Below are 26662 nucleotides of genomic sequence, written 5' to 3' on the forward strand. Positions count from 1 at the left end.
AAGCGGTGAGGGGAGCCGGGACATGGCCGCTGCCTGCTACTGTCTCCGCGCCGCAGCCGGCATAGCCCTGCCCGGGGGGAGCCGGGGCTGAGCTCGCTCCGCGGCCGGACGCTGCCTCCCAGCGCTGGGGCCCTTCAGCGAGGGGCCGCCCGGGGGGGGGGTCAATCCGCTCTGGGGCCGTGTGTGAGGGGCCGGCCGGGCTGCCGCGCTGTGTGTGTTTGAGCCGCGCTCGGGGGCGGGGCGCAGAGCTGGGGCGCTGCTCGGGGCTGGGGGTTATTTTTAGGGGTTGCGTTGGGTTTCCGGGGGGGCGGGATTTTGCAGTGAGTGGCTGCTGGTTTCTGGGGGGGTTGCACGGGGAGCCAGATCTCACGTGAGGGGGATTTGCTTTTTAATGTCTGGTTTTTGGGGAGCAGCGTGGAGTCCGATGAGTAGGTGATTTCAGCCCAGGTGGGGGGGAGGCGGGGGCTGGATTTATTGTGGGATTAGGAGTAGATTGTGAAGGACAGTTGCACTTGTTTTATATTTTGCACTCCCCTCCCCCCCCGCGCCCCACGAGGTGGATTTTTGGAGGGCAGGATTAGTTTTGGTGGTTTACAGTTTGCATTTCAGGGGGTGTTGCTCTCGCAAGGCGGAGAGTGGGTTGCTTTGGGTGGACTGAATATTTTTTTTTTCCGGTGTGGGTAAATTTTTCTCCAGCGTCTCTGATGCCAGAACAAGGCCCCAGAATGAACGGTTTCTCTCTGGGCGAGCTGTGCTGGCTCTTCTGCTGCCCACCTTGCCCTAGCCGCATTGCTGCCAAGTTGGCTTTCTTGCCCCCGGAGCCCACCTATACGGTGCTGCAGCCTGAGCAACAGCCGCAGCAGGAGGCTGGGGCTGCAGCTGCAGCAGCAGGGTCTGGGACCCCAACAGGAATGGGCAGCTGCAGTCTGCACTTGAGTGAGCGGGCGGACTGGCAGTATTCACAGCGGGAGTTGGATGCCGTGGAGGTTTTCTTCTCTCGCACAGCTCGGGATAACAGGCTGGGGTGCATGTTTGTGCGCTGTGCCCCTGCCAGCCGGTATACGCTGCTCTTCTCACATGGCAATGCTGTGGATCTGGGCCAGATGTGCAGCTTCTACATTGGCCTTGGTTCTCGCATCAACTGCAACGTCTTCTCCTACGACTACTCTGGCTACGGGGTGAGCTCAGGCAAACCCTCTGAGAAAAACCTGTATGCAGACATAGACGCAGCCTGGCAGGCCCTCAGGACAAGGTAAATTGGTGTTGGGGTCAAGGTACCAGAGTCTGGTTTTTGGCCTGCTAAGGAATATGGGTATTGCTTCATCCTACTGTCATCTTGTTAAACTCAGTGTCTGTATCCTTAACCAGCTAAGGAGTGGAAGGAAGAAGTCTGTATACACTTCTTAATTTGCTATGGGGTGTCTGGTTGTTTTTTGTTTTTTATTTTTTTTTATGGCCTCTTCAGTGGCACCAGGAACAGTCACGACATGAGGAACTGATAATGCAATTTTGCTTCTTCTCTATATGTAGGATTTAGTCATCAGCAGCCAGCAACCAGTGTAGCCACACCAGTGCCAACCTCCACTGATAAAGAAAGCTGTGATGTGCACTGGTTGAGCTTATCCCAGCTTGATAAGCTGGAACTCAGTGGCCGCTAATTCCAACTTTTTGTCTATGCTTGGGGTTTGCTCTGGTGCAGTTACAGCATTTGTTGGCCACCAGTGGCTGAATTGGAGCTAATCCCATATGTAAACAAAGCTTGAGTAATAAGTTTGACTGTAGATGAGGTTAGTGGTGACCAAAAAACCAGTAACCATCTGATAGAATTTGAGGTTCCATGCTAACGCTATAACATAGGTTTACCTCTTCAGCGGTAGGGCCAGGAGAGGACAACTCACAGCTGAATTCCCTGCCTGGCAGCCAGAGGTCTAGCAGAGCAACCTGGCCAGTGTGAAATGAGTAGGTGATTTCAGCCTGTTTCCTACAGGCAGGTGTCCACTTCACAAACTATCACCACTCCAAAATAGTTACTAATTGGATCTCCCTGTTTGCAGTTGGAGCATCCAGGAATTAAATAGGCATGGAGTCCAAATTATCTTCTTGCCTCTGGCAGTGAAAGGTCTGGGTCAAGTTTGAAGCATGCTGTCGGGTGGAGAAGTAGGTATAAGAGAGCATGTATGTAATATACATGTTTCGTGGGTTAACTGAGGTCAATTTGCAGGGTTCTCGGGCAACTCTTGAGAATACACAAATTGCTTGAAAAATTCACGTTAATGTGTAAAGAACTATATAGAGCATGTAATGTTGCCTAGTGTAATGAAAGAAAAGATCAAATGCACTGTAATACTTAGGCACATCATGGATAAGATCTGTTGAAGAAGTGCTATATAAGAGCCAAGTGCTAAGTGTCACCTGAGAACCCTTGCTCAACATTTTTTTTTGTGTGGTTTGTTTCGCCTCTCCAGCCCCAACTTGAATATTGTCTAAACCAGCCTTGAGAAATTGCCATGGAAACTTAGCAGTCTAGGGACACATTCTTTGTTGTTCTTCCACATTGTAAGGCTAAATATTTTGTTTGCTACTTAAAAATGATTTGCTTCATGTGAACAGAATTTTACAAGACTGATTTAAGCCTGTTTTGGGCTTTATTTGTACACTCCTGCCTACCCACAGGTAAAAGTGCTGCTTTCTTACTTTATTTCCTAAGGCAGACAAGGTGACATCTGTTCCGTGAAGGAGATGCACCTTCCTGTGTGTGCGTATGTTGCATATCTTAACATTACTTTAACAGATTCATACTTTATAATTGGCACTCAGGAGTCAGGAATTAAGTTGGTGTCTTATTGACACATGTTGATTCTGGCCATGGAGATTTACATGATTCTGACAGAGATCTGCATGCTTAAATGTGTGTGCTTGTGTGTACATTGGCTCACTGTTGGTGAGGAGGAAATTTTCCCTACCAAATGTATGTATTGATGCTAGTGAACATATCAGTTGCTACAGAATGTAATCTTTTCTGTTATTAAAAAATCTCTGGCTTCCTAGTTGTAAAGAAAATCTTCTAAATATGAACCGGCACAATGTTGTCTTCCTGTGCCTGCAGACGTTTCCTCATACATTCTCTAAGCAGCATATCAAAATGAACAAGATTATGGTCTGTTTCACAGTCACTATTCAGAACTTTGGGCAGCATTACAACTGAGTCATAATATCAATGAACACTTTCATTATAAAAATGCAAGCCTGACCCTTGATATGGTAGAACACATGTTTTAGGTTTCCGTAAAGCTGCTCTAGTGGAGTCTGTGTATGCCTTGATTTCTACCTTAAATTCACAATACTTAGACATATTGTAGTGAAGTGCAATGCTAAATTACATCATGTCCTGAAAGATGTGAAAAGTGCCCCTCACTAACGAGGCCACGGAAAGCATTTAGATGTCCCACAGTGGTTCTCAACCTATTTGCCATTGTGGGCTGCATTCAAATACTACCTATATGGTCCTGAGGATGTTACACGGGCCGCAGCTATGTGCTCGTTGGGCCACCAGTTGTGAACCACTGCCCGGGCTTCTGAGTTCACCAAAGACAGACTTACTCTTCGGCTTGAAATGTTACAGCTCTGGAAGAGTCATTTGTTGCCTGTGACTGCCAGTGTTGGTGACATCCAAGAAAGTATTCAGAATGTCTCTAATTAACCTGAAAGAATAGACATAGAGCCCAAAGATGATTTTGTTAATAAAACCAAACATTTTTGCTTAATAACTCAGACCCCTGCCTGGCTGCAGGAGGGGAGTGTTCAGCACATTTCTGAATTTCAATCAATCTTAGTTTCACAGTTTCCCTGTAAAGTACTACTAATTTTAGTAAAGTTAATACTAATTTTATCAATATGTATTTCATATTACCTCAGTAGTCAGGCAAGACTGGCATTAATTTTTGCTTGGAGTGTGGGGGAACAATTTTTTTTACCCCTAGGTATTCCTACCATGCTTATTGAGCTGTTGAAAGTGTATACAATGAATTTATATTAACAAATTGCCAATCCAGACACACAATATTAAAATACAATCGATGGAAAATAAACCACATGAAAAGTAATTTTAATGTGTGTTCACTAGCTATTCTTCAAACATAAGCACCTCACTTTTTTAATTCTTTACTCCATATGTGAACTAGAACATCTATTAATCTGTCACTTTTTAAATATAAAAAGTCTTACGACAATCTATATTAGGCCTAACCTTACTATAATCTATTCAAATAATTTAAATTAAAATAATAATATTAAGGAGTACGGTTTGTTGTTGAACTTTTAAAGAAAGTCCAAACCACTGAACTGTTGGATGTCACTGGCTAAGCACCTGTAACCAAAGTTTATTGAAGTGCTGAACCAACTTTTGACAGAAGTAGCCTTTTCTGCAGATGCAGAGACAATATTTTCTTCATTTCAGCTTATTCAATTAGTTAAATTCAGTGACAGATTTATTCAAAGTTAACAAACCAGTTGGAAGTAGAAAAAAGCAGGAAGACCTATTTTTCTTTTCTAAACTATAATTAAAAACTAGGTGTGAGAGATGAGATCTGCTAGTTCTAAAATTTTGAAGGACAATAGTGACCAGAAAAAATCTGTTTGGGTCACTAACTAACTACAGATATTTTCTTTAATAAATCAGTTAATTTAAAATGCAAAATGTTTTGATATGCTTTTTGATAAACTACATGTATCCAGCACTTTCGAAGTAGTTTTATTCAATAAACAACATTGAAATGCCATTTTTTGCATTCTTTGTTAAATTGGAATTTCCAAAATGAGCTTGACGCAAATCACAAGTAAAAAAAATCAGTCATCTACTAAGTAAGAAATGTATCCATTTTCTGACATCATAAAAAATTAAAAATCTGTATAAATGTAGGTAAGGTATATATTTGCTTAAATAAATGTGCATCAATATAGTGTATCCTGATTAACAAAAAGAAGTGCCAAGTTTATTGTAAAGGCTATATTTAGTTGTAAATCAACATGTTTTAATGGTTACCAACCAGCCAGAATCAGCCTTTCTTTAGGAAAATAATTAAAGTACAAATATAAAACAAGATTAAAACTGATTATTAAAATCAAGGTTTCCTGCCTGCTGATTTAAATCATGATTAAAATCAGTGATTTAAGTTGTTTTGATTTAAATCAGTCCACCCTGAAGCAAAATAATCTGAAATACCGATGATTTTTTTCTCCATTTATAAACTTAAAAACAGAACCATGCTTCAGCCTATGCAAATATTTACAAATAACTTATACCCCTTAAAATTAAGTTTATAATAAATCCTTTCAGACCTTTAATTGTAACAATGGTTGCTAGAGCCCCTCTAATTACTGTGTGCTCATAAATTGAGGCGTTCAAACTGAGATAAATCTGCATCCAGTTAATTAACAAACACCCATCAAGCACCTGAACGTTTTTCTTTTGGTAATTCTTGGATTTATAGGTCTCGGTGACACTTTCTGTGGGTTAGATTCTTTGTTTCAGTTTGGTCAGTCTATTTTGCTTTTATTTGTTCCATAACTAGAACTGGGCATAATAGAAGGTATTTCAGACCCTGTGTTTTATGACAAGGTCTAAATGGATTTGATCGTCTATGCTGTTTTGGTGATATTAACTTTTATCCTAATATTTGTTTGACTGACATGGTGTCTGTTATGAAGGATTTCCATATGTAGCTTGACTTTTTTTCCTCCTGAACTATTTTTGAAGGATTGGAAACATTTCAACAATCCTATAGTAAGGCGAATTCTGTTAGTCTTATGAATAGGATACACATTTCCAATCAACCAATTTGGGTATTATGTTTAAATTCTTGAGCATGACTATGAACATTTTTCCCATCATTATTCTTTTATATTATCCCTACTTCTCTGTTGCCCACACTAGAGTCAATTGCAGATTGTGTAATGCTTGGAAGTCTCTGGTAGTGGGCATAGTATTCTTTTACTGTCATCAGGATATTTAATTAAATGTCTTCGTTAAATCTTTGAGTTAAATTCTACATCCAGTTTCACTCAATAGAAAATAAATTAGATAAAATCGTAAACTGATCTCCTGGGCTCTGTGCACTTATTGATTGATTGATGATGGGAGTGAGTGATGGATGAATCAGAACTTCTCCCTCCACTCCTGATATTTTTTAACTTACACTAATGTGGTGAGGTGTTCCAGACATGTAGGAGTAATAAGATCAATGTGTGCATTCCCTAAACTCTCCAGGAAAGATTTGTGAAGTGACTTTTAAAAATCCCACTTGAATGAAAGGTGGCATTACTTCCCTGGCTCTTTGACTCCGAAGTATAATATCAAAGTGAAACTCATCAGTCTGTTATATTAATGCAGTGAAATGAATGAAGAGATTATAGCCTGTTATATCTGAATCCTTGAAAGATTTGAATATTAAATCCTTGAAAGATTTGAATATTAAAATACCCCAAAAATTACTCTGTAGATATGTCTTTTCTGTGCAAAATGAAGCACTCGGGACTGTTTCAAGGGGAAAAGGCAGTATGCTGCATTTATTATCAAAAACTAAATTAACTATCTTAAGCACACGCACACACACACCAGAAAATGAGTTCATGGCTTGGGTCCGTTGCTGGAGTTCATGGCTCGTGGCAGCTACCTGGCCAGGGAAGCTGGGCACGAGGAGAGCGGGGTCTTTATCGGGCACGCACCGATGCTCTTCTTTGATGTGCAAAACGTTATTTTTCCCCAAAGCCTTGCAATCTCACCCAGTCTTTTATAGGTTTTTGACTTCTGCTGTGTCACGTTGCTTCTCTGTAACCGGACAATAGCAGACGTGACTTTCAGCTCGTTCTTGGTGTCTTGATTAAGTTTTCCTTTTGTTTTCTGGGGTGGATTCTTCTTTTGCTTTTTAGAGATGTGTTCGCACTCTTCAGCCGTTAGGGTGGACTCCACACTTCATCAGGATAAACTGGCAGTTTGGGTCTGGTTCACATGTACATATATCCTCCATTCACACCTTGTTCAAATAAAGTTACTTATTCATCTAAAGGTTTAGAAAGAGTTTTGTACAAGATGGAGTACATTTGGTCAAAATGGGGTTTTACATTTACAATATGGAGTATGGCTAAGAGGAGTTCAAATGTTACAGACAGAATTGTGAGATGATGGTTATACATTCTAGGGAAATAATAATACCATATAGAGGTTGAAACAAAATAAGGGTATGAATGAACAAAGCTATGAATGAATCTACAGGGTTACAGAATGAATCTACAGGGTTACAATTTTATTCCTACACTTTCAACCCATAACAGAGTATCAGAACAGTTCCACTTAGATTTATACTTCATAGTCAGTAGAGATCTGCTAGTTCCCTTTATTGATTCACTAGCATCGAAGGAGTCAGACTTCGATATTACACAATAGAATCCAAGAGTTTCTGGTAGACAATTATTTTCATTCATTTAGGATTCATGATAAATCAATCCAGGAACTCTTTCCCTAAACCAGGGTGATTTTGTAGATTTCTCTTCTATCCTGAACTGTCTCTTTATGCAAGCTACATTAAAGGGGGGAAGAAAAGGAAAAGTGATATCTATTTTGTTGGTGTTCTCTTCCCACCCCCAGCCCCACCCAATGCAATTTTCTTTGAAAAACTTGGAAAAAAATTTGCAACTAGTTTTCATTAGGGCGCATAACTGCCTGAATTCTTGAGGGAGGGTAACTGGTCACCTGATGAGGCTCTACCACTTTTCCAAATCAGAGTGGTCACCATCAGAGTAGAAAGGTATAGCCCATCTTAGTGTTTTTCAGAAGAAAATAGCAGTAATTATTTTTATCAATATATTTAAATTGCCATTTTAATTTTCTTTGACATAATCTTGCTTGAACAGCCCTCTAGCACAAAATCTTGTTTCAAAGAATTCAGATCAAATCATTCAGTTGAGTTGAATATTTGAATAACTGACTTGAGGTTTGATTGATCAGCATAGTCCCTTGAAGTCCTTTCTTTTAGAGAATTAACCTTGTTCTTTAATCTTTTTCAGGAACTAGTTAGTTGGGCAATTAATAGTATGTACATTTGGGGCAAGGGCGAGTTAAGATTCTTGAAACTCCTCAAGCCTTTTCTTAAATGTCTCTTTGGAATAATTAATGTCAGGAGTAAACTCCCACTCTATGTACACACAGTCAAACAGTATAATCCAGGTGTGACCTACTAATTTGATATCGTTTGTCATCATGTTTCCATTAATTTTTTTGTGTAATAGTTCTAGCTCTTGCTACAAATCACACCATACCTGTTTGTATCATAGATTTAAATTAGATGTGCATGCTGTAAGAAAAATGGACCAGTTAATAATGTTAAGTAGCCATCACAGATTTTGTTCACTACCATTGTAAGTATATATAGTATCAGAATAATAAAAGAATGCATTTACTTCCTCATTCTTGGTGTTTCACCTGATAGGCAAGTTAAGTTCTAGTTCAGTTTAAGAAACAGATATTCTGATTTTTCAAAACAGCATAAGAAGAGGTGGAGTTAGCAAAAGATTCCATATTAGTATGATGTTCCTTCATGCCTTAATATTGGTTGCAAAAGTTCAAAAACCTTCTTTGCCGGCTCTTTTGGCAATCTATCTACTCTGCACATACTTCCTTGGAATCATAAATTGGAGTCTTCATAAATTTGTTTGGATTTGGAATTTTTTTCCAAGTATTCAGAGTGTGACTCTTGGGTTTTACTAGCTGGTATTGCCCATTTTTGGCCCTATAATGAGATTTTGGTGTGATGGCTGCAAACAGTTATGTAATGTGCATGCTGTGGTGTTGGAGAAATGGTGTTTTCTAAAATTTGGAAAGAATGCCCATATATCATGGTGAACAGTGCAATTAGAATCACATGCAACACAAATTTGGTAAAAAATATGACTGCAAAATAGGGTAATGTTTTGTACAGCTATATATTACACACCATGAACATGTATTAATTCAAATGATTAGCATGCCATTGGCAAGTAGATAGCTCCCACAGGTATACTGGTAAATATTTTTAATAACTTTGTACATTAGATTTTGGTGTCATGTTATGTAGATTGCCTTGATATATATTTCATTGGTAAGAGTAGTTTGAAATTAGCTTTGTTTTAGCCAGTCTTAGTGATATGGACAACAAAATAAGATTTGATTTTAGTTGTTTAGGGTGTAGACTGTCTTAAAATTCAGTAGTCCAAACTGCACAGAGCAGTTTTTTGCTTACTCTCCCATCATAAAATGTTTTGGGGTGTGGTTCTGACATAATTACAGCATGGGATGTAAAGGACTATAAAATAGAATCTACACTGCAGCTGGAAGCATGCTCTTCTCAAGTTGGCATGCTAAAAATAGCAGTGTGTATATTGTGGCACGGATGATGGCATGGGCTAGCTGCCTAAATACAAACCCGGTGGGCCTTTCCTAGAGCCTTTCCAGTGCCACCGCTCATGCCACAATGTCTGCATTGCTACTTTTAACGTACTACCTTGAGCAGAGCAAGCACGTGTCTGTCTACTCAGGATAGGAGACTCGCTTCCAGGTGCAATGTAGTCATACCCTAAGTGGTCATGAAGTGTGCCCACGTCCTTGTTTAGCAACTCCAGGTATTCTTCTGCCTTCAGTGTCATGCCGTAGATTAAGCGGCATAAGATATTAGTGGAAGGGAAAGGCAAACACCTTTCTTTCGCCTTATCCAAGAATAGTATGTGAACTCTCTGGACACTTTTCTACTTGCCCATTATGTACCTTAAAAAGGTTGGCTTGCAAGGTCTGATGTGTGCATACCTCTGAAAGCATTTAGATCACAGTGGACTAGGCCCAAATGGGTATTTTTGTTTGGTTGGGGTTTTTTTTTTTAAATATAAAAGTGCACCACTCAACACTTCATGTTACCATGGAGTGTGTCTTTAAGTGCTAGACTAAGTTTATAGTAGCTTGTAACTTGTGTGCACAAATAAAACACAATTAGCAATGTTATCTGGGACTTCAGAGAACCAAGGATATATATGTCGTGAATAAATGTTATGGGGAAAAATGTTACAACTACAACAAAAATATGGGTCAACTGTCAGCAGCCGGTTTTATGGACAAACTCAACTCAGAGAAGCACTTTCTCACCGACTAGCTGTGCGACAAATGAGATTCCTGTTCATGTCCCAAGATCACCTCTCTCTTGCAATTAGGTGTACTTCACAGCTCCAATGAAGTCCAGCTTTGCAGTGCAGAAATGAAACACTTGAAATCCAGGTCATGGTTTCAGCTTGCCCTGATAACACTCCAGAGCCAAGAGGAAAGGCAGATGCTCAGAGACCTGTGGTGCTGGGAGAGCATATAGGTACCTAGATGGAATTTCCACTAGGAAGACAGTGATGCTGCATTGAGTCCTTCAGAATTAATATTTAAAAGAAGAGATTTAAAAAAAAAAAAAATCGTGTGCATGCACAGTTAGAATCTGGAGGACATTTCTCCACAAGGCTTCAGAATTCAGGATACTTAATTTCTTTTTAAAACTGGCTGGATTTTTCTCCTTAAGAGTCTAATCCTGCACGTTTGTTTGTTTGCTAATGAGTATAACACTTCCTAATGCGTTGTGTATGGGGATTTATCACCATGATATTGGAATGAATTGGGTTAAATTGGGGGGTGGGGTGGAGGCAGAGGTGGCGCGTGGGGTGGGCAAGCGGGATCATGTGCCCCCAAGACTTCTGCCAGGTTTTGCTGGCCCTGCTCGGTCACATGGTGTGGATGGACCCCCTCCCTGTGCAGCAGCTGCCCAAGCCAGTGAGCTGCAGAGAGGGGCCTGCCTGTAAGGGGAAGGGGGAGGCGTGGCTTGAGCTGTTCCGGGAACGGCAGAACTTTTTTATACTGTGCCTTCCCCATTATCAGCAGGTACGCTTCGTCCCTGGGTAGAGGTGATGTACTCTTCCAAGCTCCACCCACGCGACTTGCCAAAATAATTCACTGCTTACAGCAAATTGCGCAAACTTTCACAATGTGTGCCAGTTGTCTCTGCTGGGCTATGTGAGTGATCTCCCTGTTGGTGCAGCTTTTATATGCCCATGGTTTCTTCTCCTCTTTTTTTCGGCTCCGCTTCTCTTGTTTGCGGGATGGGGGTGAGGTGAGGAGAAAATGGTGGTATCTCCCAAGCAGCACCCACTTTCTGGCTCCAAAATGAGACTTCGTGCAGAGTGAATTGCATAGTGCCATGACCTTTCCGGTCAGCTCTTAGATGAGGGATAAGATGGCTAACAATAAAAATGAACTTGGCTGGCCAGTGATGTTAACATCTGCCTGAGGGTATGTCTGTCTACACAGCAGCTGGGAGGTGTGATTTCCAGCTCAGCTAAAAATAGCGGTATGGCCGCTGCAGCATGGATGGTGGCTTGGGCTAGCTGCCTGAGTACGTACCCAGGGGATCGGGTGGAATTGTAGTCCCACAGCTAGCCTGAGCTGCTCCCCTTGATGCTGCAGCCACACTGCTATTTTTAGCGTGTTAGTGTGGTCAAGCTTAGCCTATGTATGTCTGCCCAAACTAGGAATCACACCTCCCATCTGCTTTGCAGTGAGGTTTCACACCTCCATTGTTCCAGGCCTTTTACAGACCTCTCTCTATTGGTTATGCGCTGTTTGTATTTCTGAGGCTTTCTTCAGCACTATTAACAGCCAGAGAGTGACTCTTAAACCACAACTACTCTACAGGGATTCTAGCAGCAGAGCTATGGCACTGTAATTAGGACACCATAACCACTTAGGCCATCTCTACACGAGCGAACTTACAGCGACACTGCTGTACTGATGCCGCTGTGCCACTGTAAAGTTGCTCGGGTAGCCGCTCAATGCTGACTGGAGAGAGCTCTCCTGTCAACATAATACAATCACCTGATCGAGTGCCGGTATTTATGTTGGTGGGAGAAACTATCCCGCCGACACAATGCTGTGCACACAGCGTTTATGCCAGCAAAAACTTATGTCGCTTGGGGGTGGGTTTTTTTTTTTCCCCCACACCCCTGAGCAATACAAGTTTTGCCAACATAAGTGTCAGTGTAGATATGACCTTAGTGTAGATGCAGTCTACAGCGACAGAGGGGATTTTCTCATTGCTGTAGGAACACCACCTCCTGGAATGACAGTAGGTAGGTCAACAGGAGCATTCTTCCATCAATTTAGCTGTGTCTCTTTGTCACAGGTTGGCATAGCTAAGGCACTATAGGGTTTGGATTTTTCACACCCCTGAGCACCATAGCTATGTCAATCTAAATTTTAAGTGTAGACCAGGCCTTAGTTTTTTAAATGAAAGTTCAAGTCCTGGACAGTAAGATAGTAGCTTCAGAGAAATTCCAGCATGGCATTTGGACACATCTGATCTGTTCCCAAGCCCTGGTTACAGAGTTAGCATTATGCTCAGTATTATGCTTTTGCAGGATTGGCCTCTAAATTTGCAAAAATACTGGCTTCAGAACTCTGTCAGCCCTAGCTCTTATAGACATTAGAAAGACCTTACTTAATGCTGTGTATAATCTTACCTACAGTTAGAGTGAAATGTTTGACACTTGTTCATGCTTTCTCTATATCTTTTTGCAGGGGAAGATGGTGAGCAGTGAATATAATCTTGAAATATATATATCTTTCTAATGGAAATCACTGGTACAAACATGCTTTTTAGAACTAAATTTTAGACTAATATGGAAGGGTGTCTGAAAATATAATGTAATTATAAAACTGGTTGAGTACATGTCCCATGGCTGCTTCAAAGAATAAACAATCAAATGTTCTTATTAAAAATAGCTTTATTATTTGTATGCCACAAATTTTGACCAGACTTCCAAAATTAAACATTCTTAGGTTAGTGTGGACTATCCACTGGATTCTGAATCTGGTTAAATGACCTGTAAATACAAGTAAAAGTTCAGACTTCAGAGAACCAAGGATATATATGTCGTGAATAAATTTTATGGGGAAAAATGTTACAACTACAACAAAAATACGTGTCAACTGTCAGCAGCTGGTTTTATGGACAAACTTTGACACTGGTTGAGTAAACAGACTTTATAAGACTGAGTAGAGAGCTAGAAAGACAAATAACTTGTTTCCTTCAAAATCCATTTCAATTCTCTGATTCTTTTAATGGCTTCCTTGCTTAGGTGTACAGTAGTTTAAAGGAGATGTTGATGACACCTGCCTTGTGGAGTCTAGCTTGCTTTAATATCATAGGTTGCCACGTGTCTCATGAAAACAGGGAAGTGAGGTTATAGTAATTTTCACTTTAAACTCTGTCTTAAAACATATACTTGCAAGGATCAGCAGAAAATTAGTCTGTAGTCTTAGGTACATTCTTTGTTGGGTGTAACTCATCTCAGAACTATGCAAACACTAATAAATGGGTGGTTAAAGAACATTGTTTTTCTCAAGCCTGTGATACATTTAATGAGTAACCAGCACTTCCTCCACAGGTAAAGATTAATCAGTTTCAAGGCTGTGTTTGGGAGAAGTTGAGAGAGGCTGCTAACAAAGAGATTCCTGTGTCTATTGAAATTAACATACTAATGTCCATACTCAGCATTGCTTGGCCTCTCAGCCACAAAAAATTCATTTTTCATCTTTCTGGATGTTAAGTAACATCTTGCAAGTAACCTCAATGGCCACTGAGTCCAGAGATGTTGAAGGGGCTCGTGAACTTGCAAGATTAGGCTCCATATGTTTGACAGAATCTCTTCAGTGTGGTGTATACAGTTCTCACAATTGAGTACAGTTCATAACCGTGGCCGCTTTGTTAACTTCTTGAATATATTGACTGTTGATTTATCTTTAGGGTGTTCTGAATAAGAAAGGATGGAAGAGCTAGACTTATAGTATGTACGTGTGTGTTATGCATTCTGGGGAAAAATCCTGTTACTCCATGGGGAAAAATCTTCCACCAAAATCCCCAACCCATGAAAATCAAACTGCTGAATTCCTAAAGCCGCTTACAGATATCGAATGCGTATCTGATACATAGCTGAGCTAAAGCTCTTCATCTGGCATTACATGGGGGATTGTATTTAAGGTAGTAAGAAGTCTTGCACCTAACAAGGTCTCCTTCGCCTCATGGCAACTTCATCGTCCTGCTGTCTGATGCAAAACATTGAGTGACTAATGCAACATGCTCATTCATTGTGTGCTGTCAATGTACAGACAGTCCTTTTGCCCATGGAGCTTGCATCCTAAATTGGGCAGGTTACAGAGCACTAGCATGATGCACAAAATGATCTGGTCCAGTCTCTGAAAACCTTCAGTGTTAGAATTGTGGTGGTTATATTTTCATTAAAAGGGGGATTTGAATGGAGAGGATGTTTAGAGGGATAGTGAGGGAATGGTAGAAAGAAACAAAGGGAATTTGGGAGGAGCTCAGGCAGAGGGAGGAGGGAATAGATGGAAATGAGGGCACAGATGAAGACCAGACAGACAAGTAAAGGGTCTTGTGAGGATGAGAACTTGAACCTGATGTGAGATTTGAGGTGAGAGTAGCAGGTTTAGCATTCCAGTTGTTGTTAATCATTGTGATAAATGGGAACTATTTGTGAATAAACAGTTTTCAGGAACTGATGGTTCTGTTGCTTTTAGCTTTTTAGATGAATGACTAGAGACTTGGATGAGGCAAGTTAACAAATGTAAGTGATACAGTGTGGCATCACTTTTCTTAAAGTACATGTCCTGTCTGAAAATTGCCTGTTTTTAAAAAAAAAAACAAAAACAAAAACACCAGTATGGGGCAGGGGCTCTACGTCCTTATGTCAATTACAGCCATATCAGATATGTTCAGTTAGCAAGAGAAATGTTTCCCCTAGCTGCCAGCCTTTCCCTCTCAACCTGGCATCTGGTAGTCAAGCTGGGTTTTTGTTGTTCTCGCATATAAATGACCCAGCTTGATTTTCAGCTTCCAGGTTGTTTGCCGGGCTGGCAGTTTACAAGTGCTGGATTAGTTTACAAATGTAACTTGCGGATCAAAAAAGTTACTTTTCAGTATAGAATTGCCCAAGTGGGACGAGCAGTACACAATGCAAGTTTTCAGCACTGGGGAAGAGCATAAAGCTTGTACTACCCTGTTCCAATGGCTGCTGTGTGCAAAGCAGGTCCCTCGGGCATTACATAGATGCCCTAACTTTGGCTGGCTGCAAACAATCCCAGAAAGGCCTCCAGAAGACTAGAATTTGTGCAGCAAGGTGGTGTCCTGATGGTGTTCCTTTTTCCCAACCGTGTAGGCAGTATTATGGGGGGTGGGGGGGAAGGGAAGAGTGGCATAAGAGCTTCTAAATTGGCTTTTATATCACCAGAAGGTTTCCCCCTTTCACTAGAGTGAGCCTTCCAGGACTGGCTTGTAAGACCAGATGATACAAAGGTGGAAAGTAATTGCATTAAAAGGCAGAATCTGGCCCAATAACTGTATTCCTGCCGGTACTGTAGCAGTTAGCTGAGATGAGCACTTGAATGTTTGTGGGAGAATCTCTGAAGTTCATGAAGTGCTTTTGTAACAATTCAACAAAATAATAATTTGCAAATTAGGGAACTCCCACATAGGTCTGAATCCAAATCTGTTCATTAATGAAGAATACCTCCGATTGCAGAGGGGAAAAAATTTAAAGTATCCTTAATCTCAGTTTATTTTCTCTGGTAAATTCTTACTGTTCAATTTGTTTTAAGCTTGATTTTCACTTTGCTGTATGTAAAATCCATTGGTGGATTTTCTTCGGACACCTTGGTTTATTTGTGGGGTGGTTTCTGTTTCCAGGAAGATTTGAATTGTTGGGCCAGCAGAATGTTTGAGCCTTCCTTGTAGAAATTCTACATTAGAAACTTTGACCCCTTTGTATGAAATAATTAGCCTCATTTTAACATGTATCAGCCACTTGCTGTGACATGCTGCATGCATCCATGTCATGCAAGTTTCCATTTTGCAAGGCATGCAGTGTCACCTAGGAACTCTCAAGAGAAATTTTTTTTAAAAAAGAACACTGGAAAACTACTTAAGATGTTGATATGTTATGCCTGCTAAATTGAATTCACTGTGACGTGGGCAGATCCATTTTATTTGTATTTGCAGCAAATTAAAAAATAATATGGATTACTGTTTAATGGGACACTAACTAGAATCTTTCGAAATTAACTTCAAAAATCTTTTTTCTGAAAGAGCACATTTTAAATAGTATGTCCTGAGGTGGGTTTTTTTTTAATTCCTTTTTCATTTTAAATAGGATTGGTTGAAGGATTTTTGGTCACATCACAGGAACGTTCCTCCCCTCTTGCTTTCTCTCTGCACAAACTGCCTGCTGCTGGCTCAATTTTCCTGTTGGTGGTAAACACCTTCTTGCAGAGCCTGGGGAAGGGAGTCAACCACCAACAAACAGTGAAACTGACTATGTACAAAAACCCTGTCTAGTGCACAGCCTGGAAAGAAACACTTTTTAAAATTCTCTAACTACTTTAGTTGTAGTTATCTCAGGAGTTACTTGTAGCAAGAATAGGTACAAAAGTTTCAGAAGGAAATAAAACTTTTCTTTCAAGTGGAGTATGTCTCTCTTGGAGTGCTAGGTTGTGCAATCCATTGCACATCATGTAATACAAAGGGCAAAAAGAGCTTGAGGTGAATGGCTGCTTCTAAAATCTTCCCCTTTTTGTTTCTCAAGCATGACTTCAGAGGGCCTGTTTGGAAAATTCTGCTTTGGCATACTCTTCATTCTCTACAGCTATGTCTTGACTATCAAAAGTGTGGCTTTACATTGAGATAGCTAACTTGATATAAAATCCTTGTGGTGACTAGGCACAGGTAGCTTTTTGCTCAATATAGCTAGTAGGGAATATTGGGTTGACCTCAACGACATGATAAAATCTACCTGTTCTTTATCTGAGGAAGATTAAACATCATTAACAGCCTTGATGTAAAAACACTCCTATTTTTGTAGTGAAGTCAAAGCCTTAATGTATTGTTGCTAAAGTTGTAACAGAACTCTACTATTGTAACAATCTAGGTATGAATGTTCTATATCAAGTTTAACTTCATCAATAGCTCTCTAAATTGTTACCGAAAGAGGTCCTTTTGTTTTAACACCAGTTTTCCTATTTTTATGTACACTCGTTACGTAGGTGTATGTAACCTTTGCCTGAGACTGGTTAATAATTATGCTCTGACTCTGAACACGTTGCAGGAAACCACTGACACTAGAATCACCCTTTGAGAAGTCAATACAGTACTTACAATAGAAAGTGGTGGTTAATCTGGAATTGGGCCAGTATATTGTAAAATTTACAGTAAACCTTTTATCAACTTGTTAGTTTCTAGTTCTCCAGTATGGTAACCCTCTGACCCCTTCCCTGAGTTCCCTCTGGACAATTATTTGAGATACATTCTCTTGAAAAGCCCCTGACCTGCAAAACTAATAATATAGCAGTTCTACAGCCTCTTCTTAAGCTCTGTACTAAAATGTAATACAAACGCAGAGGGATTTTAACTTTGAGGGAATACAGAATCAAATACCATTGCTTTCTCTTTAAATCAAATTCAATTAGAATTGTTTCTTGACTTGAAAGCTAAATTAGAAGTGGCTTAAAAGAAAAATGTGGCCTTCTTTCAAATGTGACTTAGATCTGAAGTTTGTGAAAATCCTACCATTGACCACAAAACACTCAGTATTTCACAAACACTAGTTCTGCTCTCCTTTAAGAGGGCTGGAATTTTACCATTGACTTCAGTGAGATCAGTTAGGCCACCACTTAGCGCTTCTGAAAATGATAACGGAGAGACTTCCCCTAGTGGCTGAGACGGTTGTTCATCTGTGTGGTCCATTGAATCCTTTACTTCTCTGCTGAAAATGGCAACAAGGATGCCAGTTGGTGCCAGATACAAATTTAATTGGGCACCTTTCCACCAGAGCTGACTTGAGACCTCTAATCCATTTCACATAGGCCACTGAACACACACTGTTGACCCAGATGGAACTGGCAATCTGTGTCCCACTTAATCTTTCTTATTCTCCCAGGACATTCTTCTTAAATATTCTTCAGTTTATCGACTCTCACAATGAATGGGGGACTTCTGGGTATGAATCTGGGATGCCTCTCCTCTGGATCCAGTTCTAAATTAGTCATGGGTCAGAAGCAGAGACCTAACCCAGAATGTTCTCTCTTTCTGGTGGGATAGTCACAGTAATTCTCACTAATGGGTTTTGTTCTGAAATCAGTGCTAATTCCAGAGAAAGGAATCAGTCTTAACTTAAACTTGACTGTTTTCCTTTCCTGACTGGAATTAACCAGCTATTTCTCCCCCCCGTCCCCTCTTTCCAGTCTTTTTGGGACACAACTTAAGACCACTATATATCTCTGCCAGTCATGGTGGTGTCTGTACAAGGAGATGGTGTTGCAAGACTTCCATTGTGCCTTTCACCCTGAAAGCTCCCATTGTGCTAAGGGAGGAAAGATAAACAATACTTCACCCACCATTGAAACTCAGCTACATCTGGGGTTAAATGTGACCGATGTGTGTGCACAGCACCATCTTGGCACTAGACGTGAGTTCATGATCTAATTGAAACCACACAGAGAGAATGTACATAGGCAGAACGTAATTACCCAAGCTGGAATTTGGCTATGATGTAGACATTAGTGCACCTACTCTTTCAAAAAGTGGCGTGGTATCTTTTGACTTTTAAAAAATGATCAAGATTTCAGTTTTAGTTCTTATCCAAGAGATGGTAACTCCTAACAGCACAAGGCTTCTTAATGCCATGTTGGTAAATTGGTTCATTATTAACTGAAAGGAAAGAGTGCTACTTGAATAGAACTGCTAGTACTAGCTTCCTGCAATATCCCATTGTTGCACAGAGAAGCCCCACCCAAGTACTATGCCAGTTTATATTGTCAGAATCACAGCACAGGCATATAGGGAGGGAACACTGAACAACTCAAAGCTTCAGAAAGCTGCTGCCATTCCTTCCAAACCATGCTAATATATCTTTAAATGGACAGCCTTTGATGTTAGGCCCTCCAACCCTCCTGACTAACATCTGTTGGAGTGCGCTACTTAAGCAAATATATTAATAATCCTTGAGCTAGAGCCAGGCACTGCTGTCTGTACTGGAGTAGCTGCATGATAATTGGTAGACGTGCTATTATCAGGGAAAATAAATTTGACCACTTGAAACCGCTCATCAATTACTTTCAGAACTAAAGGCAGCCTTAGATACAGTAGCTGCAGGAGACGGACATGGTATTTGACAATTTAAACCTCTTGATTTTTAAGCTATTTTGGCAAAATGCCTTTTGCTCAGTAGCAGCTTAAACAATGCCAAAGAGCTGTAGTTGGGGAAGGAGAGCAAATGTACATGATTTTGTATGAGAACTGAATTTTCTTACCAAGAAACCATAGTAGCATTCTAAACCTGCAGACCAGCCTATTCTAGCAAAAAAGAAAAAAAAAAAAAAACCCTGCTCCATGCCAAGAAGAAATACTCTGATCGCTTCTTTTCTTAATGAAACTTGTATTTCTTAGTTTAGCACTGTATATTATTATATTATATTATTAAACTTAGTGATATAAAACTTGTTTGCACAGTAACTAAATGCAAACACTAATCCCCTTGGCCTTTTAGTAATTGATTTGTTCTGTCTAGTGTTAAGCTGTCATGTTCCTGGAGAGCACAAAACAGTTTTCAGCATCACTTTCATTTGAGTCAATGGACTTGATGTTATCTTCTTAATATTCACAATTCCAAATATTAACTGAAAGAAACACATCAGCCCTTAGGTTTGTGAACATTTTGGCTGGAAAACTTGATTTAAGCTCTGAAGTAGTTATCCAAAGCCTGCTGTTTGTTGCTAGAACATCTGGTGCTGCTGATTCTTAATCTAATTTTTAATCTATCTCCATTTTGTATGAGTGTGTAACTGGGGCCTAAACACTTAAGATGCCAAGAGATCATTAAAAGAGCCAATGAAGAAAAGAATGATGCATGGATTAGCTTAGCAGTCAAAACATTGACTTCACATACTTTAGCTCCTTGAGGCCACAGGTTCAAGTTCTGGCACAAGCAAGTCAACCCATCATCCTTCCAAGATAGTAGGAATAGAATACTTTGCAATTCCATGTATACAGGTTTTTATGCTGGTTCTCATCACTATAATAGCTGAGCGTTTCCCACGGGTAAATACGAGCAACAAAGATGTCTAATTTCCTGCTTGCAAGAAACAGGTTTAGGTTGTTAGTATGGTAGTGTATTCTAGGTGAGGCTGGTAGCCTGGACTATAATTAAAGTTGCCCAACACTTCCTATTTTAAGACCTAGTTTTCAGTTGCTTATATAACTTTGCCAAACTTTAACTGTTTGGGCTGAAATTTCCCATTCTGGGTATCTGCCTCAGGCAGAATTTTTGGAAAACTTCCCATTTCTGAGAATGAGGCTAGGGAAAATATTGAATTGTCCATGTTAAATGCCCATGGAATTTTTTGTTTTAGAAGCTCTGGCATCTCCATCCTTTGGAGTGGTGCCTTGATATTTTCCAGGGGATGAGGGGGCCTTCGTATCAAGGGTATGCCTTTTGCCAAATTTGGCCAAAATATAAGCCTTTGAAAAACTGCAGATCACACCTGCTCAGAGACTTGCTATTGTTTCACCGCTAAATTCCCTGGAGATTCTATGCAGTCCAGAAGCTGGGCAGGACATTTCCCTACGATTGCAGTTACCTTTGCTGTGGGCCATGCTGTGTCTGAGAAGTGGAACAGAGAACAGGGAGCCTGTGTATCAGATGCTCTCAATTATTCCCTTTTTGGGCCGAGGCAGCATGGAGAATGAAGTTTCCTGATTCAAATGTAAAGGGGTCAAGAGCTGGACTGGAGGGAGGGGGAAGAAATGAAGTAGGCTGGGTGTTAAGACAGGGGGAGACTGGAACTAGCTGGTCAAGGGAACTGGGTCTGGGAGTGGAGAGGGGGAGTCCAGAGAGGTGTTACTAGGACTTGCAGAGCATGATACTAGGACTGGGATGAGAAGCTAGGGATGGGGAAGAGACACATTATGAGTAGCCATCCCAGTGATTTCATGAAGATCTTGGACAGGATGAGGGAGAGAGTTGAGCCTTGAAAGATACCAATGTGAGGGTCCTGAAGGTGAAGGAATGGTTTCCCATAACAGCCTGGGTTCTGTCAGAGAAGAAAGACCTGGGACATTTCTGTTTACTCCGGTTCCTTGATCTTCACATTGTCAAAAAACATCCCTCCCTCCAATAGTGTCATGTCTCCAAGTGCTATTCTCAGTTACCTACTTTTCCTAAGCAACTAAGAGAATGTCTATATTGATGGCGGCACTGTTGGCACCACTGGATTGATTCTGTGGGATCGATTAAGCGGCAGTGGAGACCCACTCAATCGATCCAGAAGTTGAAGCCGCTAATCCACCCCCACAAAAAGATTAATGCTGCGTCGACGGGAGGGCGTTTCCCGTCGGTACAGCGTAGTGGGGACGCTGCGCTAGGTAGAAGTTAAGAAGTCACCGGGAGACACACAAGCTACCGAATTCGCCGGCAGTATAGACCGTTGTTTCTAGCTAGTTGCAGGCAGATGAGGGGCTTTTAGTATGGCTCAGGCAGTTTTAACCGTAGACATGTAGGGCTAGAAGGGTCCTTATTAGGTCATCTAGTCCAGTCCCCTGCACTGAGGCAGGACTAAGTATTATCTAGCCCATCCCTGACAGGTGTTTGTCAACCTGTTCTTAAACTCCAGTGATGGAGATTCCACAACCTCCCTTGTACTTTGTTCCAGTGCTTAACTACCCTGACAGGACACTTTTCCTACTGTATAACCTACATCTCCCTTGCTGCAATTTAAGCTCATTGCTCTTCTCCCAGTTCTCAACGGATAAGGAGAACAATATATCACCCTCCTCTTTCTAACATAGATGTAGATTTCCAACCTCAAAAGAGGTGTTGCTGGTCTTTGTTCGAAAGTGCTATAGCTGCTTACTATCAGGAATGTTACAGCTCTTTACAAACACTAGGGAATTAATCCTCTCCAGTTCCCTTTGAGCTGGGTAAATATTGTCCTCATTTTATAGGTGGAGGAACTAATCTAAATCTTAAATGACTTGCTGAAGGCCATATGGTGCATTGGTGGCAGAGCTGGGACTTAGAACCCAGGGATCCTGATTCCCATCCTGTGATAAACTGAGTGCTATGCTGTTTACATTCTGTCAGATGAGAACTTAAAAACCAAAGACCTCTTTATTTTCCATTGGAATTAAAGATCCCACTGTCCTTTCCATAAGAGCAGGGATTTGTCCCAGTGTCCTTTCTAAAAGTTCTCCTCCCACTTCTGTGTGTAGCATGCAGTCAGTTAGTTGCTACCTTCCACCGCAGAAAGGATGTATGTAGAGAGAATATTAAGGATTTTGGAACCTACCCCTTGTAGCTTGATTTTATAGTTATTAATTTATTGAATAGGGTAATAGGTTTGCCAATTTCTTTAATTAAAGGATCATGAGGTTCGTGTCCTAAATCAGGCTTCAGGTAAGTTTTATAAGGACCCCGGGTACAACACAGGAAGAATTCCAGCGATAACCAGGATTTGTATAATTTTATAAATTTATTAAAACAACACAAAATAATAAACAAATGATTACTATAGAGAAAATAAAATGAATAATCAAATTGATAATAGATTAATACAAAGACTTATTTGATAGATAAATTTATGATATGCTTTAAACTAGTATACTCACACCCTTCCTGGACTTGGTTGAAAGAGATGTCTAATTTCTTAAGTTGGAGTTGAGTGGAATAAGAGCTGCTTCAAAGCTAAGAGCTATAAGCTAAGACTAACATTACAACTTTAAGAATATAAAATAAAGAATGAAGCTTAACACTAAATAAAACTTTAAGCAGGGATAGCTGACAGTCGACTGCCCCGATGAGCTGGATTTGATTTTTTTTATACCCCCAAGAATATGGATCCTCCTTCCAGGCCCATACTTGGTCTTTCCACCTCCAAACTTTTGGGGTACATGTTGTCTATTGGCTGCTAGGTTCGTACGTATTATTGACGTATCCACATCCTTCTTCAGGTGGTCTTTTATCTCACCTTTGTTATTTCTAGCTTATTGTGGGTTCTGTGGTTCTTGTGAAGTTTCTTGGGTGTAACCGGGACAGCCCCTTCCCCTTTTAATATCTCTTGACTTGTCTAGGGTAAAGGTTATAACTATATATGTCTTATCCTGTTCTATTATTGATACTTATCTAGACTAAATGTTGACGTGGCCTGTCTAGGATAAAGGTTATGACCATATATATCTTATCCTATTCTACATCTATCTAAGCCAAAGGTCGAATATATATATATATGAACAGTAGCTGTCATCCAGGATGTGGCCTGGAAGGTACCTTGCATTACGACTGAATAAAACTAATTTCATCACACAATCATATCAAAATATATATGAAAAATATCTCTAATAATAATGCAAGCAAGCAGGCTAGTTCTATAGGCTACACCCTGAAACAAACCCTGTTGCCAGCTCTGCCCACACATCGACTCTAGTGACACCATCACAGGTCCTAACCACATCAGCCACACCATAAGGGGCTCACTCACCTGCACATCTACTAATGTAATATGTGCCAGCAATGCCCCTCTGCCATGTACATTGGCCAAACTGGACTGTCACTATGCAAAAGAATAAATGGACACAAATCAGACAAAAAATAACAACATCCATAAACCAGTCGGAGAGCACTTCAGTCTCCCAGGACACTCTGTCATTGACTTGAAAGTTGCCATACTTCTACAAAAAAAAACTTCAAAAACAGACTTCAAAGAGAAACTGCAGAATTGGAACTCATTTGCAAACTTGACACAATCAAACTGGATCTGAATCGGGACTTGGAATGGTTATCTCATTATAAGAAGTAATTGTCACTGTTCACACATTCTCACCTCCTAATCAATGGTTGTGAATAGGCCTCAACTACTCTAACTGAATGGACTTTGCTTTTATCTACCTTCCCCATTGTTGTAACTTATATAAAAAACTCCTATGTGATTTCTGTTCCTCACATCTGATGAAGTGGGTTACAACCCACAAAAGCGTATGCCTGCAGAAATTAAATGTGTTAGTCTTCAAAGTGCTACAGGACTTTTAGTCTGTATACAGCAAAAACAAACATGGTTACCTCTCTGTAAGAATTTTGGGATATTTAAGGATGAAATATTTTACATTTAATATTTTACATTATGAGAAAAGTGTTGAAGCAGAATGTCGTCATGTCCCAATTTTTGCTATAGCTCTGCTTATTACCTGCTTTGTGCTTCCGATATAGATAACCTACAGTTAATACGGAGGAAGGGATTTTCTGCAGTTGTCATCACATAGGGTGGTCAAGATCTGACAGTGGTAGGTTAGGCATCAAAATAAGATGAATAATTATCTGTACCTTTGTTTGTAAAGAGACTTTAATCCACTATTTGTATCTACTTTCCATTTTAATGCTCCATTATTAATGGGTTATAACATGGCTATAAAAACTTATTATGAGGATTTTAGCATCAAAAGAAAAGATTCCTAAGTGACATAACTGACTTAAAAGTCAACATAAGAATTGGGAGGTGGGGCAGGAGGGGAGAAAGCGAACAAGCAAGAGAAGCAGCAGTCTTGGGAGATTTCCTTGCTATCATAAATGCATAGGGAAATTCTTTCTAGTTCTGCCCAGTCCTTAAATCATGTTTTCATAGAGTTGTGAATTCATCTGGCTATCTTCTTCCTTTGGCAGTATCATTTACATGTTCTGTTTTAATTTAATCAGTGCCCTGAAAGGAAGAAGCTGGAAAAGGAGAGCCAAAAAAAAGCAGGAAAGAATCACAAGAAGAGTAGCTGTGTTTCCCTGTTAGGCTGTGAATATTTTCCACCTCTTCCAAAGCAAACACTTGAGTGTGACCACCTCCTCGCTGTAACAAAGTTCATTGTGTTTGCAGTACTTACTAAAGTTTGTTCTTTTTCATTTTTAAACCACACATGAGCAGTAATGTACCTGGATAGAAAAGCCCAACTTACTACAAGTAGCTTATAGAGAGCCTGTCAACCAATTTTCCCAAAACACTTTGGATGCAGGTAATTATGCCTCAACTCTGGGGCGTAGTGAAACATTTTAAAGGTTGGGAAACGGGCTGAGGCAGGTTGAGTGACTCGCTAATGTTTCATATGACAGATCAGCACAGAGGCAAGTCCAGATTTGGTTCCTCACTTTAATCACAAGATGACAATACTTTTCCACTCCAGTTCTTGGAACACATTGCACATTATTTTGATTTTTTTCTATAACTTTGTCATAGATTTTTACGGTCAGAAGGGACTATTATGATTAGCTAGTATGACCTGCATAATCCAGGTCACAGCATTTCACCATGCGGCTTCTGCATCAAGCCCATACACTTGCTTCAGCTCCAATATATCTTTTAGAAAGAGATATAATCTTATTAAATAACTTTATTTGATCTTGTATTGATGTGTATATATAATCTTATACACTGTGTCAGAACCTAATTAAAAACTTGCTTCTAGTTGGCTCACCATGTTCAACAACTAGTGTTGGTTGATTAATCAATCCCCAATATATTAATATTTTAAGTTCATGCATCTCTAACAATTAAGAGATGAATGGTTAGGCTAAACACAGTAGACATATGTCCTGATCTTGCATAAGGATCCACCAGCTCAGACTCTTACTCCCGTGTGGAGTACCACTGATTTTATAGTATATTAAGTACCCTGAATTTTAAAATTTTGGTGAGCCATAAATCATGAACTAACAGAGCTGCATTGATGCTTTTGGATGGAAGGAGACCAGGTAGCCTATTTGTCTGTCCACCTACTTGAAGTACGTTTTCTGATTCTGGCTCTGACATAGACCTATCTTATTCAGTTTCTCCAGCTGCATATTGGGGATATTATTATGTATTATTACACTAGAGCATAAAGACCTGCTTCACATATGTGTTTTCAGGATTAACTTCTTAATGCTTATGAAGAACTTTTAAATCAAAATGCTGCATGAGTGCTAATTATTTCAAGTTCATTAGCTTGTGAATGAACTGATAAAGTATTGTTAAAATAATCAGTTAGCATTATTTGTTACTATTTCTTTCTTTCATAGCACCCAAAAGTGCACTAGGTGCTTGTAGAACATTTAGAAGAAACATCCCTGCCTTTATGACTTTACAACTAAAATCAAGACATGACAGAACAAACAGGTAGAAATTAAAATGAAGGGTGAAAGGAAGGCAAGAGTTGCAAGAAGACTGACTGATTGTTTTTGAGGTCAGTGGGGTACTACTCATCTGCATAAAGTTAAGCACATACATAAATCTGTGCAGGATCAAAGAGTAATATGCTCAACTGGATGAGTCTCAAGTTTAAGTGATTTTGGAGAATTTAAATAAAACTGGTAGTTATTCATTACCAGGAATGATGTACCAGTTGTCTACAGACTCATTTTATAAATTTCAGTCCATATCCTCTGTGTCCTATGGAATGATACATTCCAGATTGTGGGTTTTATAAGCCTTCTACAGTTTGTGGAGATGGGAAATCAAAATAACTTTGTAATGTCA

General features: G+C 40.1%; 1 protein-coding gene across 1 annotated transcript in view; it reads left to right on the forward strand.

Annotated features, from left to right (window-relative positions):
• Positions 1–347: 347 nt before the first annotated feature.
• Positions 348–26662, forward strand: part of ABHD17C (abhydrolase domain containing 17C, depalmitoylase) — a 50982-nt gene continuing 24667 nt past the window's right edge. The window contains exon 1 of the mRNA XM_067555712.1: positions 348–1252. Within this exon, the coding sequence (XP_067411813.1) occupies positions 705–1252 (548 nt within the window). The 5' untranslated portion in view covers positions 348–704. The remainder of the gene's footprint in view (positions 1253–26662) is intronic.

The sequence above is a fragment of the Emydura macquarii genome, unplaced genomic scaffold, assembly GCF_026122565.2.
Source record: "Emydura macquarii macquarii isolate MOO-44397 ecotype Brisbane River unplaced genomic scaffold, CSIRO-AGI_Emac_v2 contig_1644, whole genome shotgun sequence".
Classification (NCBI taxonomy): Eukaryota; Metazoa; Chordata; order Testudines; family Chelidae; genus Emydura; species Emydura macquarii.